Source organism: Leuciscus leuciscus (genome assembly GCF_965113295.1).
Source record: "Leuciscus leuciscus genome assembly, chromosome: 6".
Classification (NCBI taxonomy): Eukaryota; Metazoa; Chordata; class Actinopteri; order Cypriniformes; family Leuciscidae; genus Leuciscus; species Leuciscus leuciscus.
Genome location: NC_138730.1, coordinates 45385510 through 45403282, shown reverse-complemented (window position 1 = coordinate 45403282; position 17773 = coordinate 45385510). Strand labels below are relative to the sequence as shown.

Below are 17773 nucleotides of genomic sequence, written 5' to 3'. Positions count from 1 at the left end.
TTCATGGGGATAACATGGATAATTTTAAATGGTTTAATGTAAAATTTTTGCCCATTTTTTGGAAAATGCAGTTTTAAAATAAAAAATTATAATTTTAACCACTAGATGGCTATAGAGCTCCAGTATATGCTATTTGCTATTAGACTACCTGAAAGATATCTTTTCACAAGTTGGATTCAGTTGGATTCATATCTAAATATTATAAAATCACAGTTATAACAAAAATAAAATATTTTTGTCAAAGTTTAGCATTTTTTTGTACCAAAAAAACCCCCAGTTTTTCAATAATGTTACATTATGATTAGAATCAAACCTGAACAAAATGTTACAAAGAGAAATATTGGAGTCTTAAGATTTTATCATTTATTTCAATCATTTATTTTTAATCTAATTCTAGATTCTAGACACACACAATTGTGTGTGTGTGTGTGTGTGTGTGTGTGTGTGTGTGTGTGTGTGTGTGTGTGTGTGTGTGTGTGTGTGTGTGTGAGTGTGTGTGTGTGTGTCTGAGAGATAAAGACAATATAACATCGTCAGCAAAAAGAGCTATTTTATGTTCAGAACCGTAAATTGTTATACCTTCAATATCTAAATTTTTTCTAATTGCAATTGCAAATGGTTCAATGGCTAGAAGAAAAAGCAGAGGGGAAAGAGGAGAGCCCTGTCTACATCCTCTAGAAATATTAAATGGCTTTGATACCATACTATTCGTCAGGACCTCAGCTATAGGATTCTTATATAACAATCCGACCCATTTACAATAATTCTCCCCGAGTCCATAACGTTTCAACACGTCGAACAGAAAATCCCATTCGACCCTGTCGAAAGCTTTCTCTGCGTCTAATGACAGCAAAGCAGTGTCCTTTCTTCCCCTCTGATTGTGCAAAATATTCAGTACCCTTCTAACGTTATGGCATCCTTGTCTATGTAACATGAACCCATTTTGATCCTTCCCTACTAAGTATGGTAATACATTTTCTAATCTTCTTGCCAAAATTTTACACAGGATTTTCGTATCTGAATTTAGTAGACTTATAGGGCGCATATTTTCACATTTATTATTAGGCTTTCCTGGTTTGGGCAACAAAGTAATTAAAGCCCCGCTCATAGAGACAGGTAGCATATTTTTTTCAAAGGCTTCCAATAACATATCTAAGATGGGTCTTATTAATTTTTCTTTATATGTTTTATATATGTCTATGGTGATAGAAACTTTGATATTTGAAATCACCAAAACAAACACACCCCTACCTAAAAGGTTCACGCCCCTTTCTTGATAGCTCCGCCCCCAAAATGACTGTATACGCCCCTTACTGCTCATTGGCTACAAGTGTTTTGGCTCTCAGTCCGATCCACTTTCATCAGCGTTTCTCAGAAATCACTCACTGCACCTTTAAGGCTGCTCTGCTCATAATTCAGTGTAAATGCAACATAAAAGTAGTCTAAAATATTCCTGCTCTGCCCCTATAGTATCAAAGTATATAGTTGTAATTGTCCTATATTATAGTTGTAAATAGTTTGTGTAAAGATGCCTAAATGCCACTTCAGACGCTGCTTCTGTACAGTGAATATTTGAGTATGGTAATATCATATAATATTAATGTTAATCATTTAGGTTCTTTACTAGGTAGACTTACATACTGCATGCACATCACTAGTGTTCTTTTTAGATTATTTAATGAAAAGTCTTAGTTTGACTGAATGTGTTAATTTAAGTTCCCGAAAGCCTAAAATAAATTGAGACCAAAAAAATAACCAGCAGAAATGTATATTCCCCCTGAAATTCTTTGACCTTTTCCGCCATTTTGTTTCATATCAATTTACTTAGGCCGATCTTATGACATTACATAAGTCTGAAATATGAGATGAAGTCAAAAATATGAGATAAAAAGTCAAAAATATGAGATGAAAAATCAAAAATATGACATATTACGTCATAATTACGAGATTAAAAACTCGAAATTATGACGTGTAACGTCAATTACTAGAGAATGTGAAGCTAAGTTACTTCACGCCGCGAATCTTGTCATAATTTAGACTTTTTAATGTCAAAATTATTAATTTTAAGTCATTCGATTTTTCATTTCATAATTAGAACTTAATATTTATGATGTCATAATTTCGACATTTTATGTTGTCTTAATTATGATTTATAAAAGTATGAGGTTTTTCTTAAATGGTGGAACTGGGCTTTCATATTGACCTTAGTCGCTCACTAGTAAAAAAAAAAAAAAAAAACATATATATTCATATCTGATTTTGTCTTGTCATGTTGTCATCTGGTGATGTATGATTAGGCTCTCCGGCAGGTGCCAGCAGCGTCTTTGAGACGGACGCGCAGCGCGCGACACTTGCAGCAGGAAGAGAGCGCGCGCGCGGGAGCGAGTAACTGAACTCTCATGATGGGGAAGTAACTGTCAGTCACAGAAGAACAAGAGAAGACATTTTCACATTCACTAGTATTTAGCACATTCCTGAAGATTTGCGGTACGATTTCTGTGAACAGTGTGAACATGTTTTCTCGAAAGAAAAAGGAGCAGACGACTAAAGCCTCTCCAGCCTCCAAGAAGAGCAACTCCGCTCAAAACCCTTCGGTAAGACCATCAGCCCTTCTTAGGAATACCAAAAAACCCAGAGTTTAGTTTCGTGATAGGTTGATATTGCTTGATAGGTTGATAGGTAAACGTGTTTAAAAGAGAAAACTGGTTTAATCAGCCCGAAAACTTGCGCGTAAAGCGGCTTTGCAACTTTTAGTCTATTTTAAACGGTTGACAAATTGATTCACATTCATCCTCTTGCTTTCCTTTAGCAGTTCACACACAATAATTTTATTTAAAAGACTTAATGTACTTTATTATTATAGATATTAAACTTGTGTGGGAGGTCTGATTCATTTTAGAGAATTTGTTAACTCGAACGATTCATTTTAAATGAACCGGTTCATCACAATAGTCGAGTGATTTATGACACTTTGCGAATCGTTTGACTGAATCATTAAAAGGAATCGACTCAAAAGAATGTTTTGTTCAATTTGGTGGGACTATTGCAAATTGATGAACGGTTCTGTACAACTGTTGTTGGTGAACAGTGTCTGGGGAAGAAGAGCACAAGGAGATTTTTTCTCTTCTCTTTGTTTCGCAAACAGTGCCAAAAATAAACTGAGAGGAAGTCAGCAAGAGTCATCTCAGAAACGAGCAACTGTTGTTCAGCTCCAGATGGAAACAAGAATAGAAAACATCACTTTTTCTGTTGCAATACAATAAAACATGGTTCTATGGAGATTCATAACTGATCTCCATAGAAATAGAAAACCATGGTTCTGGATTAAAAGAGCAAACCTAAAGATAGATCATCCAAAAATGACAATTGTGTGATCTTTTATTGTTATTCCAAACATGTAGGACTAGAACTTTGAGGTCCAAACAACTTTGGACCCCATTGACTTTAAGTGAATTGACAAGTTCATTTAAAGTACCAGTACATAGGAAATTAAAGAACCACAACTAACAGATGATACATACCTATAATGACATCAATAACCGTATATAAAAATAAATGGGCTCAATGCTGAACCTGAAGTAAACTATTAGGGCTTCACGATATTGAAAAGTGTGTAAAAATCAATTTAAATATATTTAAGAACTGAAAATTATATAACCGATATATATTTCACATTCTTTCTGGAGAAAGAAAGCATCACTACAACTTCTGAAAGTGAACCGCAGTGTTTTAGCATTACATAAAAAGTAATGTCACAAGTCTTTTTAACATCAATGTACACACACACTATTCAAATCCCAACAACTCTTGCTCAACTTGGTAATATATAGTTATATCAACCTGAAAACGTAACATCAAGAAACTATCCAGGTAAACAAATACAGTACACCTGAATATTACTTAAAATAACAAAGGGGCAAATTACAAACAATAGGACAAATACAATAAAAAAACAAAGATGCATGAAATAAACAGTGCTTTGAGTTTTCAGGCAGGCGTACATTAGATCGGTTTAACAGTCGCTTTCACGTAATAAACATTATAATCAAATGTAAAGCTAAAACGCTGCATAGTCTTCACATGAGTTGAATATACATTGATTCATATTAAAGCTACTAAAGTTGTTCAGTCAAGAGCCGTGAGTGATTTTCTCTCTTCTTCTGGTGTTTGACTGACAGCAGCAGGTTTACTGGATTAGGCTACTGTCACTTTAAGACCTAATGCACACACACATCCTATTGACACACACACACACACACACACACACGATTTCTTTCTATATGCGACCTAAACTTTTGAACTAAGCAGCCTATTAAAATCAATCAGATTATGGCTATGCAAGCCGTTGCGATTTGCATATCGCTATATGTACATTTGTGATATTTCGATATATTGTGCAGCCCTAAACTATATAATATCATTTGAAATTTTACAAACTCTTGTTTTCATATTCAGTGACTGATTTTCAATGCAAATGACAGAGGAACAGTAATTTATTAATTTGCATCAAGAATATTTTCAGAGTCATAAGGCGTGTTCAGACCTTTATTTTGAAATAGTGATGAACCAACCCGATCTCACGGAAAACTGACAAATTATTAAAAGAAACGCATTAAGGTTAAAAGAAACTCATTAAGGCTATATTTCTTTATATATATTTTTAATTTCAATTTGAGTAAATATTACATACAATAAATTATTTTATGCAGTATATTTACTAATATTACAATACATTTTTATTTATTTATTTATTTAAATATGATTTTTTTCATATCTTACATATCTAGTCTGGTTAATTTGTTAATTATTTAACACCATATCAGCAGCAATGGCTATTTTATGACAAGCTCAGAGTATTGAAAATGAAAAGATTCATAATAAAAAATAAAACTGCAATAAATATATACATTTTCTATTTATATATTTATTGCTATTAAATTTTCTATTAAATTTAACTTTAACTTTAATTTAACTGGGGTTTAAACAAGTCGTACCGAAATGTGAGATTGTACGAATTCACACAAATTATTCTCCAATTAAGCAAAATGTAAAATAGACGGTTACAAATTGCTGTGAGATTGTGTTGGATGAACATAATAAACCAAGAAATATTGGTAGAAACCTCATGTCAAGAGTTCAAAAGATAAAAAAATTTGAGAAAAGAAAAGGTTGAAATAAAATAGTTGGATATGAAAAAAATTCTCATCTCTCGATTCGGTCCATTTTATGACGAAATTCAGACAATAAATACCGTTTTGGTGCTTGTGAATGTGACGTGACAGATCGCTGTATCGCCTCAGTTCAAGTAAACCGATCATCTGTTACTTTTTATTTAAAGATACAGTACAACTATATATGTCTCATACATAACATCGATCCTCAGTGTTTTTCAACCGCGGAAAGAGGTCAATAAAACAGCAGGAGAACAATTACCTCAGGAAAGCCATTTAATGACCATAGCACGTTAGTTGACTACAAAAAAACTAGCTATACTAGGAGTATTTTGCTAAATATGTGCACTGTTACATATTTATTATATTTTTTACTTGTGTCATTAAATAATAAAAAACGCATTGAATTTTTTTAACCTTTATAATACCAGCTGATAGGGCTCTCTGTAAGTTTCCAGCATTATGTGAGATATTTTTTCTTGAGAAAAATGTACATCTAGGCTATCTACTGTGTACCTTACCTAATATTTATCCAAATGAGTCAATATTGAATCAAGATTGAAATCAAATCCCAAGAATTGGATTTAAATCGTGTTAGGCAATAATACAAACAGTAGCCTACTTGTACTATGTAAACATTGTAACATGTTGTCACTAAACTTAATACAATTCTGTTTAGTTACCAAATGTTTTGACAATCACAATTACACCGATTGCGATGCAAATAGTTTTTTTACACCCCCCCCCAATCTACACCCCCCCTCCAAACTAAACTCAAAAGTTGGCAGCCCTGCTTTTATGTGTTTGTTAGAGGTTGAATTCAATTCATGAATAGGATTATCAAATCTACTTTTGAATTGGATGTCATAAATTGTATGAAAATTATGGAAATATATGGTTCAGATCACTCAAACCATATATGGAAATGGAGGAGTCCTTATATGGTCATCAGTGGAGCCTGGATGTGGTCTAGTGGAAGCGCCTGGTACTGCGCCCATACAGAGTCTCACTGAAAGCTCATTTTTTGAGATATCAGCCTAAAATTTTTTGAGGTTTTGGCCTTTATTTTCTTGCCGTTTTAGAGTCAAACGTGTTTTTATAAATATATATTTTATATAAAATATATAAAAAAATTATTTTTTTACTTTTTTATAAAATTGTACTTCTATACATTTTTAAAAAACTTTTATAAAACTTTTATCTTTTTTTCCACTTCTACAATAATCCTTTAAAAAGAGACCAAACTTAAGTCTGTGCTCCAAAGTATTCAAGATTTAGAACAATTTAAGTTGGAAATGTCGTTTTGGAGAATATGCCCAAAAAATGGGACAGGCAGTTAAGAGGTTAATATTGTTGTAAGAAAATCATAAGTGCTTATAATTTATATATTTATTGCAGTTTTATTTTTTATTATGAATCTTTTCATTTTCAATACTCTGAGCTTGTCATAAAATAGCCTTTGCTGCTGATATGGTGTTAAATAATTAACAAATTAACCAGACTAGATATGTAAGATTGTAAGATATGGAAATAATTCATATTTAAATAAATAAATAAATAAATAAATCTTTTTTTTTTTATTGTAATATTAATAAATATACTGCATAAAATAATTTATTGTATGTATGTATGTATGTAATATTTACTCAAATTGCAATTAAAAAAATAATATTATGGTTTATATATATATATGTGTGTGTGTGTGTGTGTGTGTATATATATATTTAAATTAATAATAATTACAAATATTTTTTTCATATTTGGTCATTACAAATTTTTTCAATACAAATGACAGAGAAACAAGAATTTGTAACAAGAATATTTTCAGACTGTTCAGACCTTTATTTTGAAATAGTGATGCACATGAAAAATCATGAAAGACTGGTAGAAACCTTTGCTTGGTTTGTCTTCATGTCAAGAGTTGAAAAGATAACATCCATTCTATTTTTTAAGAAAAAAGGGGTCTGAAATGTGTATATATATAAAGAAAAAATTATCAATTTTTAGGTGAGAAATGCATGTAAATACACATATTTGATATTAATGCACTAATGTTTGCGGCCTTGAGCGCTGACTGACAGTTAAAACTATATCACTGGGCAGAAAAATGGTTTAATAATTAATTTAACTGTTCATTCACTGTTGAGTTAATTGTTTTGTTATTTAAACCAATTTCTGTTTCCTCATATATTTCACCATTAACCCTGTCCATAGTATTCATAATCCTGTCATTCACACTCCATCCTCTCTCTCCTTCCCATGGTAACCCAGTTGTCCATCCTTCAGGAACTCTCTCACTATGACACTATCGATGGCCTCTGCACGCTGGCTCCTCCTGATACGGTCCCCTCGTCCTGCCCGGGAACACCGTCGGCCCACTCCAAGCTAACGGGGTGCAGTTCTCCTGTCGGGACCATCAAACGGCCCACGGGTCTCAGCCGCCACGCCAGCGCCGCCGGGTTCCCCTTCCAGACCTCCGGGACATGGAGTTTCCACAAGAGCTACGCTCGGGCCGCTCTCAGCTACGGACACGCGGACGGTGGCGAATCGTCGGCCATCGAGGTGGAGGACATCCCCTCACTGCTGAGAGACGTCGCCCGCTTCGCAGAGGCTGTGGAGAAACTAAAGGACATGGTGCTGGGCGAAGGTAGGAGGTTTGGGGTTGGTATGGATTAGGGCTGGGACAACACACCTATCTCCCGATTCAATCTATGTAGTAAATATAGTGCTTCCCTCCCTCATGTCCCCCTGAGACGAGAGATTTCTGTATTGTGTGTCTGGAAAAAAACCTCAGATAACGCAAAAATCGTCATTTATCGTCATCAGAGGCTCTTCTGTCCAGAGGCGAGAGACTCCAGCCAGTAGGAGGAGCTCGTCCCGCATGTCTTCAACCCGCCCATAGGGGGATCTCACGATAAAACACCGTCTTTTCAGTTTCCAGTCGACTAGTAGCCTAGCTGTATCATTTCTCCCGACACTGCCCTCTGTAACCGGGAGGCGTGGCTCGGGAGTGTCCTCGTAGGGCAGCGAAGCAAGTGCATTCTGGGAGTTGTTGTCTTTCATCCACATGAGCCAAAAATACATTTTCTGGCTTTTCTCAGTCTAGAAGGCTCCAACTTATAAAATAATTTCACATTTCTACTACATAAATAACCCAATTTAAATACATATTTATATATACAAAATAATGATACACAGTAGACACACATATATGATGTAAACACAAACTTTTATTTTGGATGTGATAATTCACGATTAATCGTTGAACGGCCCTATTTCAGTTTGGCCGATAATGCAGCTGAATAATATAAATTTTCTGTTTTTAAATACTTAAAACTAAACTAAAAATTTAAATATTTAAATGAATACAATTTTTTAATAATATTTATGATTGTAATATTGTGCAATATGCAGTTAAAAATGCGAATATTTAATATTTAAGAATAAAAATGAAAGATAATACTTTTGATTGTTATATTAATAATTTATTGCACACACTATTTACTCAATTTGCAATTAAAAATGTAAACGTTTAATATTAAAGTAAATTAATAAAATAAATGACTAAAAATTAAAGATACTTTTGATTGTAATATTAGAAAATATTGTCTAAAATAATTTTTTCGACACAATATTTACTCAATTTGCGATATTTAAAAAAAAGTAATATATATGTAATAAAAAACATATGAATATATAAATGAACAAACATTTAGAGATTGAATAAAAACATTTGATTTTGTAATAGTACATATTTTGCTAAATAATATATTGTACATAAAATTTATTTAATTTGCTATTAAAAATATGTAAATATTTAAGTTACAAAATGAAATTTGATTGTAATATTAGTAAATATTGTGTAAAATATTTTTTTGTTTATATTTACATTTTTTACAATGTAGTATATATTTACTAATTTGCTAAAATAATATATAATATTTACATAATTATATGAAGCTGTTAGAAATACAGATAAACCAAGTTATGCCATTGTTTTTTGCTATATTAATAGACAGAAGACTTAATTGAACTATTTATTCACTGCTGTGTTTATTGTTCAAACATATTTCTGTTTCCATCTTTTTTGTAGAAGGAAGAAAGACACTCAAGGTCATGTGTTACTACATAAATCAAAACTAGAATTAAATTATATCCGCTGTATTTGATCTGCATCTCATCAGCGATCTCTAGATATCATTCTCAGCCATTAGAAAACCCACTTAAGCTGATCATTAACATGAGATCAGGAATGGCCATTTGTAACATGCGTTTTGACAGAGTGTTTCCGTGGAGAAAGAGAGGAAGGAAGAGGAACCGTGCGTCAGATGTTTTCATTGCAGGCTTCAGTTTGAGATTGCACACGTCCGCTGGGCTTCACCTTCCCTTAATAGAGTCAGGGTTTTAATTAACCTTTTCACTCACCGGACAATTCGGCTTCTCAATTTTTTAGTTACTGGCCATTCAGAACTTCTACTAGAAAGAAAAAAAAAGAAGAATAAATAAACCAGATTAACTACGTCACATCTCTTATATATATATATATATATATATATATATATATGAGCAGCTCTTTTCCAAACTGCTATAAATCCATTTAAATAGTTTTCAGGAAAATTAATTTTTTTTACCTAGACCCACACATTTTGTGAATATTCAATTTATCCTGTTAAAATGTTTTTTTTTGGCTCAGTCTGAACATGTTAAACAATGATTATTAAATCAAACAACAAAATAGGTGAAAATAAATTCAAAGTTTTTTTCCAAAATCCTTATTATTTAAAATAAAGTTTGTCTTAAAAAAAAAAAGGCAAGTCAGTCAGTAATAAATACATTGGCATTCAGTAAAGTGTCGAACCCATAAAAAGTAGAACCATTATCCACTTTACATAAAACAAATCACGACATGACCTTGTGTGAGTGAGTGAGAGAGTGGCGTTCACACCAAATGCAAATAGAGCGTCTGGCACAAGTGATTTTCATGTTAAGTCAATGTAAAGACGCGTTTACGCGCATCTGGAGCTTATAGTGGTTTGGAAAGGAACTACATCTTGCAGTACATTTTAAACAAGGAAATATAGCGATTTGGCATGAAACGTTGATGGAGCAGTGAAGAGGTTCAGTACACAGCAAAATGACATGACAAACTAATTTTTTTTTTTAAATGGCGTTTATCGCGTTTTGGAAAAGAGCTCTTCATATATATATATATTAGATTTCTCGATTTTAATCGATTCTTAAATCCCAAGAATCGATTAGTCATCCTGTTTTCAGTTGATGAATGTAACATTGTAGCGCGCATCCCATCCAATACATCGCAATCATCTTTGTGCTTTGTTACTATTGATATGAAACAAAGTCTCAGATTTCAAATTACGTCCATTTTCTTATGAAATTCAAAAATTTAAATACTGTTTCCGCTCTGTGGCGTGAGATCGCTCTGACGCATCAGCTCAAGAGAAGCACATGATCTTCTCTTCCACCTTAATAACACCAGTTACAGCGTGAAATAAACATGAATGAGCGTCTGAAAGTGTGTTAAAAGATCGAAATCCGTATCATGTGACATGGAGTCGCTCAATCAGTGTTTCAACCGTGGAAAGACGTCAGTAAAACAGCTTGTAAACAGTGTCATGTAACGTCACATTTACCTCAGAAAAACCATATCCAGTGACCATAAACTCGTCAGTCAGCTAGAACAATTAACTCTAGAGAGGAGCATTTTGCTAAATATATGCACCATATTACATATTCATTATAATTTTTAATGTCCTTCAATGTTTAATGCATGTTTGAATAAATCTGGCAAGTTTTTATGACAGCCACCATTTAAATGTTTATATTTCATGTAACTTTATTATTATAAAAATAAATAAGTGTAATTTAAGTGTTGTATACAAATCAGTTAATTTTTACCTTCAATATTATAGTAGGCTAATGAAGCCTATAGGCCACCACTGACTCCCATAGTTTACAGCATTAGAGAAGAGATTTGTTTTCCTTGAGAAAATGTGCCATGTATTGTCCCTGATATCCAAAATAATCAATATTGAATCGAATCGAATCGAATTGCTAGCTTGTGAATCGAAATTGTGAAATTTGTGTCAATACCCAGCCCTATATATATATATAATTGGATTTCATACATTCATTTCTCATTCAAACAATGTCCAGTCATCCAGCATCTCCTCCCTTCCTCTTTCATCCTCATGCTTTTCACCAAAAATTTATTTTTAGGAGGACAGATCAATACAAAGAAGATAAAAAAAAAAAAGTAGGATGTTGAAAAATTACAATGTATTTCCTGTTAACCAAATGCTTTTTAATCTTCGCTATTGCTTCAATGCAAATGAACAAGCGCGCCGTTATTTGTTGTGTAGTGACGAGTGTGTTCAAGTAAGCCAGATATGAGCAGATTCTACACAATACGGTGTATTTAATATATCATGACGACTCACGAGTATTTGTGCTTAATCTGCGCAGATTTGACTTACACGAACTTCCCCAGCAAAGCGAGTACATATAATAAGTAACACGCCAAATTGGCTCATGATTTGATAGCGTTACCCGCCACTGTCGATTTATACACGCATTTGGCGAGTGTTCATTTCAAACCCTGAAATGAGTGTTTGACGGGCTGAACCCCACAGAGGCAAGGCCTGAACCCTCCTGCTTCTCACCGCATGTGGTGATGTGGTATTATAGTGGGGCTTTTGATAGTCCTCCTTTAGTCTTCACGCACAGTCACTCACTCCTTGAAATGTGACATTGAAGGTGCACAAAGGACTATTGGCAAACTATTATGGTAAACATGCAAACTGGCATAAAAAAAAGGAGTTCACACAACTGTACCGTTGATTAAAATGCTAAATTTGGTATTACATTGTGTGTGTAAATGAATAGACTCGGACTTGGTGCTGAAACCCAAAGCACAGGACAATAGAGACACCAGAATAAACATATTCATGATTCTGAAGATAAAAATATAGAATTATTGTAGACGAATATGCACTCTTTCACTGACTAGATATATTTAAAATAATGTTAGCCACTTTTTACTGGTAACATCAGACATTTGGCATACAGGGCACACACATATTCCCACATTGCATTATTATACATTATATTCATCATTATATATAGTAGTTTAATGTAGTACTGACACTAAAACTCTGAAAACTAGATTTTTTTTCTCACACAGTAATTTTTACACAATACATAGTTGCATTTTTGTTTTGCGCTATATTGTGACATAATGATTTCCCTCGCGTGTGTCGTAAACTGAACGCAGTGCACCTTGACTGACTTTACCCAGCGCAGAGATCAGGAGAGAGATGTGTCACGTCTGCTCTATGAAGAACAGAAGTCAGTCGCGTCTCCTCAGGCCTCGTGGACTTCCTTAAAGCGTTGCTATATTCATCAGCTCTACTTCCTGTTTACATCTGCCCTGCGTGTAGAGTTGCAATAGTAATGTTTCCAATGTCATCTCAAGGCACATCTTTCTTTCAGCCATTTGGTGTTAGCGTAACCAAAGGGTTCCCAAACTTTCTTGCCAGCTGGACTTCTTTGACCTAAAACAATTTCTCTGAAAGTTAGTATTTCAGAATAATAGTTATTATTGTTAACTAAAACATTTTATGGTTATTGTAATTTTACCTAGGCTAAATGAACACTTACTACACTAAAAGTTGAAGCAATAAAATTACGAACTATAAAAATGACAAAAGCACATAATACAATTACTGAAAATTAAACATAATAACATTTTGAAAAGGTAAAGATAAAAGCTAATAACAACTATAATACTGCAGAAATAATACTCAATAACACCTAAACATTTGCATGTTCATGGTTCTCTGATGTTGGTTAATGGTCACATGACATGCAGCTAAACAAGTAGAATTTTTACTTTTTGTTTTTTTCATTTTATTTTTTTTCATTATTTATGTATTTTAAATGTACATTTTTATGATTTCGTTTTTCACTTTTCATCAACTCAAGAACCCCAGTTTGGGGAACCCTGGCATAAAAAATAGGTAACACCTAAATCCTTAAAGCCTCTATGTATAAATACATTATTAATTCATTTATAAAGCCTTTATGTAAAAAATACATTATTAATGCATTCATAATATATGTTAAAATGCATAACTGAAATTGTTTGTTTGCCATGTGTTTCAACTTTCTAAAGGTGTAACAACAACCCTCTACGGACACACTGAAGCTCGAGTCGCCATTGGCTAGTGCATTTTTTATTTGACCTTTTACATGGAATGCAAGAACAATGCAAATGAATAAATTCTACATAAATATAATATAAAATACACATTTCAAGCACTATTGAAGTCAAGTAAATAGTCTGTAATAAGATAAGAACAAATAATCATAACTACAAGCAATAGCACAAATAAACGCAATAAGTTTTACAGTTAGATACAGATTAGGTAGATTATGTACAAAAATTGAACATAATCAAACATAAAATAACAATGCAAAGTCTTCACTGTAGAAATTAAATATAGATGAATCCTTATTAAAGTTGCAAAAGTAATTTAGTCAAGTGATTTGTTTTGCAGTGAGTCTGTTGTGTGATTAACATTAAATACACAGGCTGCAGGAATATTAGGGTACTGTCACTTTAAGACATAATGCACTGATCCAATATACTGTTACACATGCGTTTTCCTTCTCCACTGCTTACGTTCACTGAAGACATAACCATTAATGTTTACTAGGATACTAGCCAAGATGGAAATTTTTTGGACATTATTTGCGTCTAACTCAATTACAGGCGACTGTAGTCGTACAATTTACTAGCCATTGGCTAATTAAAGACATTTTTTAGTTGCCTCTCATGAAATTTGAACGCATATGCGAGTGATTTACTTGCACTGTAGAGGAACAGTGAATAGATAAGTATTAGAACTCTGGTTACAATTATTCATGAGATCATACAATGCATTATAAGATGCATTACAAGGCATTATTAATGCATGAAAGATTCTTTTATAATGCATTATATATAAAGGCTTTAAAGGGTTAGTTCACACAACGATTAAAATTCTGTCATTTATTCTTCTCCCCCTAATGCCGTTCCAAACCCGTAAGACCTTCGTTCATCTTCGGAACACAAATAAAGATATTCTTGATGAAATGCGAGAGCTTTCCGGACCCCTCCATATTAGGCAGCAACGACATTTCCACTTTCAAGGCCCAGAAATGTAGTAAAGACATCGTTTGTTGAAATGGTCCATGTGAATACAGTGGCTCAAATGTAATGTTATTAAGTGACAAGAATACTTTTTATGTGCAAAAAAAACACAAATAAAGACATTTTGGGGGGGTTTTTGCTCACAAAAATGTTCTTGTCACTTCATAACATTACATTTGAGCCACTGTATTCACATGGACTATTTTAATGATGTCTTTACTACCTTTCTGGGCCTTGAAAGTTGCAATGACGTTGCTGCCTAATATGGAGGGGTCCGGAAAGTCTCGGATTTCATCAAGAATATCTTTATTTGTGTTCTGAAGATGAACGAAGGTCTTACAGGTTTGAATATTCATTTTTGGGTGAACTAACCCTTTAAAGTAAAGTGTTACCGATAAATCGCCATCAACTCGCTTGTGTCTATTCTGATTTTGGTAGCACATTTTACAGTCTTATTTCCCATGTACATACTATATACTTATCACAGTAATTACAATAGCTGGGTAATAGCTAGGTACTAACCCTGAACCTACACCTAACCCATGTAGTTAATTTATATTACCCAGTACTTTCTTATGTATTATATGTACTGTAAAATAATATTCAACCCTGACTTTTCCTAAGTACCTGAGATGAAGCTGATATTAAATGAAGCATAATAGAGAACTCAGTTAAATCTCCTGAGCAATGAAAGAGCAACCGCTGAGCAATAACTTCTTCCTCTGGGAAGTCACGTAGCGTCGTCATGTTTGTCTTCAAATACAGTTGTCGTTTCCTCAGCAGTGGAGCTGCTCTCAGCCACAAAAGGCGATTCTTTCACAGCTCACAGCCACAGAACGACTGCAGCGTGCAGGTCTCTACAGGCCTTCGACGTTTCTTCTTACAGAAACCAGCAGTCAGTGCTGAAATGAGAGGTGGGGCTGTTTTTGGGCAGATGGCAAGATTTTTAATATCTGTCATCGTATCATGTGTGACGGTGGGGCTGCACAATATATCGAAATATCACAAATGCATATAGTGGGGAGAACAAGTATTTGATACACTGCCGATTTTGCAGGTTTTCCCACTTACAAAGCATGTAGAAGTCTGTAATTTTTATCATAGGTGCTCTTCAACTGTGAGAGACGGTATCTAAAACAAAAATCCAGAAAATCACATTGTATTAATTTGCATTTTATTGCATGACATAAGTATTTGATACATCAGAAAAGCAGAACTTACAGTAATATTTGGTCCAGAAACCTTCGGGTCGATGTAATGCTGGAAGACCCAGCCACGACCTATCTTCAATGCTCTTACTGAGGGAAGGAGGTTGTTGGCCAAGATCTCGCAATACATGGCCCCATCCATCCTTCTTCTTAAAGAAAAAATTACAGGTCTGTGAGAGCCGGAATTCTTACTGGTTGGTAGGTGATCAAATACTTATGTCATGCAATAAAATGCAAATTAATTATTTAAAAATCATACAATGTGATTTTCTGGATTTTTGTTTTAGATTCCGTCTCTCACAGGTGAAGAGTACCTATGATAAAAATTACAGACTTCTACACGCTTTGTAAGTAGGAAAACCTGCAAAATCGGCAGTGTATCAAATACTTGTTTTTGTGATATGCATATCGCAACGGCTTGCAATAACTGGAGTCATGAACAGAAGACGAAGAGAAAATCACTCGCTGCTCTCGGCTGAATAACTTTAGTAGCTTTAATAAGAATCAGGATATATTTAATTCATACAGTGAAAACTAAGCTTTTACGTTTGATTATTGAGTTTGTGTTGTTAAATAACCCTAATGTAGGATAACCTGAACCCCGTGGTTTACACTGATGTTAAAATAACACTTCTTATATACAGTAAAACACTGATGTTCACTTTCAGAAGCTGTAGGGATGTTTTCTTGCCACAAAAAGAATGTGAAACACGTATGTAGACTACGTAATTTGAAAGATAATTTAAGTTTATTTTACACATTATCGTATCGCATATCGAATATCGCATTTGTCTTCAGTATCGTGCGGCCCTGAAGGGGTGGACAGTGACGTGCCAGTTTTAGATGGACAGTTCATGCACATGAAGAAACTTTGCTCAGGTCTGCACACGTCATGCATGCATCAACATGCACAGAAAAACATTCCCCTCACTTTCTCCTGTGAAACATCAGTGACTTGAATCTCTATTACTATTGCTTTTGAAACCAGCCAGAACGCTCTGGCATCGGGACAGGGAGTTTTGCATGTGCAAACGCCACTCGTATTTCCTTCAGAACATCAAATTGTCTGAGTTACACACGTGTGTAGGAGTCAGCGCTGCATCAAAGAGGAACGCCTGTTTGAAATGTTACACTCTTGTGTTGTGTTGTGTGTGTTTTTTTGTGTGTGCATTTTTAAGAACACCCACACTCTGAACATGCATTTAGGCATGGAGACACACACACACACACACACAAGGACTTTTGTCGTGCACAACAACAGCTTTCATTGTCCTTCTGTAAAGGATACGGTTCCACAGCCAAACTCCTGCTTTTTTTCCCTCAAACGTTCACGACTGCTGATGTCGATTTACGATGGAGTTGCTACAAGTTCTGTGATGTTAAAACAAAACATTTGCTAATGGTTTGATATCAAAAAGGGAAACAAAAGTCATTGCTCTGAACATTGGAATCTGTTGAACCTTGATTCATGAATTATTTTTGAACCCACGAATCATGAGATGACTGTAATATGTAGTATCATAGGCGTAGTATCAGAGCATGTGTGCGGCTGTAAGTTCCCTCTTGTGGTATTGAGCGGGGTTGTTCAGGCACAGAGAAGTGCATTGTGGGAATGGGTGGGTAGGAAGTGGACAAATAACTGACATGTTTTGGTGAAAATGAGAGGCAGAACAACAGTTGATCTACTTCCTAACATGTGGCAATGCAGCCCCATTGTGTTTCTGTGTGATTTACAGTGTCTACAAATATACAAATATTGTTTGGATACGAAATACACATTTAAAAGTATCAGAATGCCGTGCTTTAGATTAAAAACATATAAAAAAGTGAGTGTCGTTTATTTAAAACATACTTTTAAAGTGTCCAAATGCCTCTTGATTTCAGCCTAAAACGTGTCTGTGTTGATGAATGCAGATGTTTTCTCATGGATGTTATCTGTGTCTGCAGTGAAAGAGGAGCCGTGCAGCCGGCCGGCAGTGCACGAGTGTTTAGGGGAGGTTCTGCGTGTGCTGCGGCAGGTAATCAGCACGTACCCTCTGCTGAACACTGTGGAAACACTCACCGCAGCAGGAACTCTTATCTCAAAGGTCAAAGGTCAGTACAACTGTAATGTTTTCTTTACTTTTATTAAACCTCTTCAAGTAACAAAAGAACATCCTTTTTTAAAAACAACCACAATAGAA

At 34.3% G+C, this 17773-nt stretch overlaps 1 protein-coding gene and 1 long non-coding RNA gene across 4 annotated transcripts in view; one reads left to right on the top strand and one right to left on the bottom strand.

The window, feature by feature from the left end:
- Positions 1-2357: 2357 nt before the first annotated feature.
- arhgap45a (Rho GTPase activating protein 45a) overlaps positions 2358-17773 on the top strand; it is a 47474-nt gene continuing 32058 nt past the window's right edge. Inside the window, exons 1-3 of one of the 3 annotated variants that reach the window (XM_082172982.1) lie at positions 2358-2594; positions 7458-7818; positions 17538-17684. In XM_082172982.1, the coding sequence (XP_082029108.1) occupies positions 2514-2594; positions 7458-7818; positions 17538-17684 (589 nt within the window). In that variant the 5' untranslated portion in view covers positions 2358-2513. Of the gene's footprint in view, positions 2595-7442; positions 7819-17400; positions 17417-17537; positions 17685-17773 lie in introns of those variants that run through there. The other 2 variants (XM_082172981.1, XM_082172983.1) reach the window with 2 other exon arrangements.
- LOC309501229 lies at positions 11447-16236 on the bottom strand. The gene is made up of 2 exons (XR_014206793.1): positions 16126-16236; positions 11447-15951 (listed from the first exon to the last, which is right to left on the bottom strand). It is a non-coding gene; the product is annotated as an uncharacterized lncRNA (long non-coding RNA).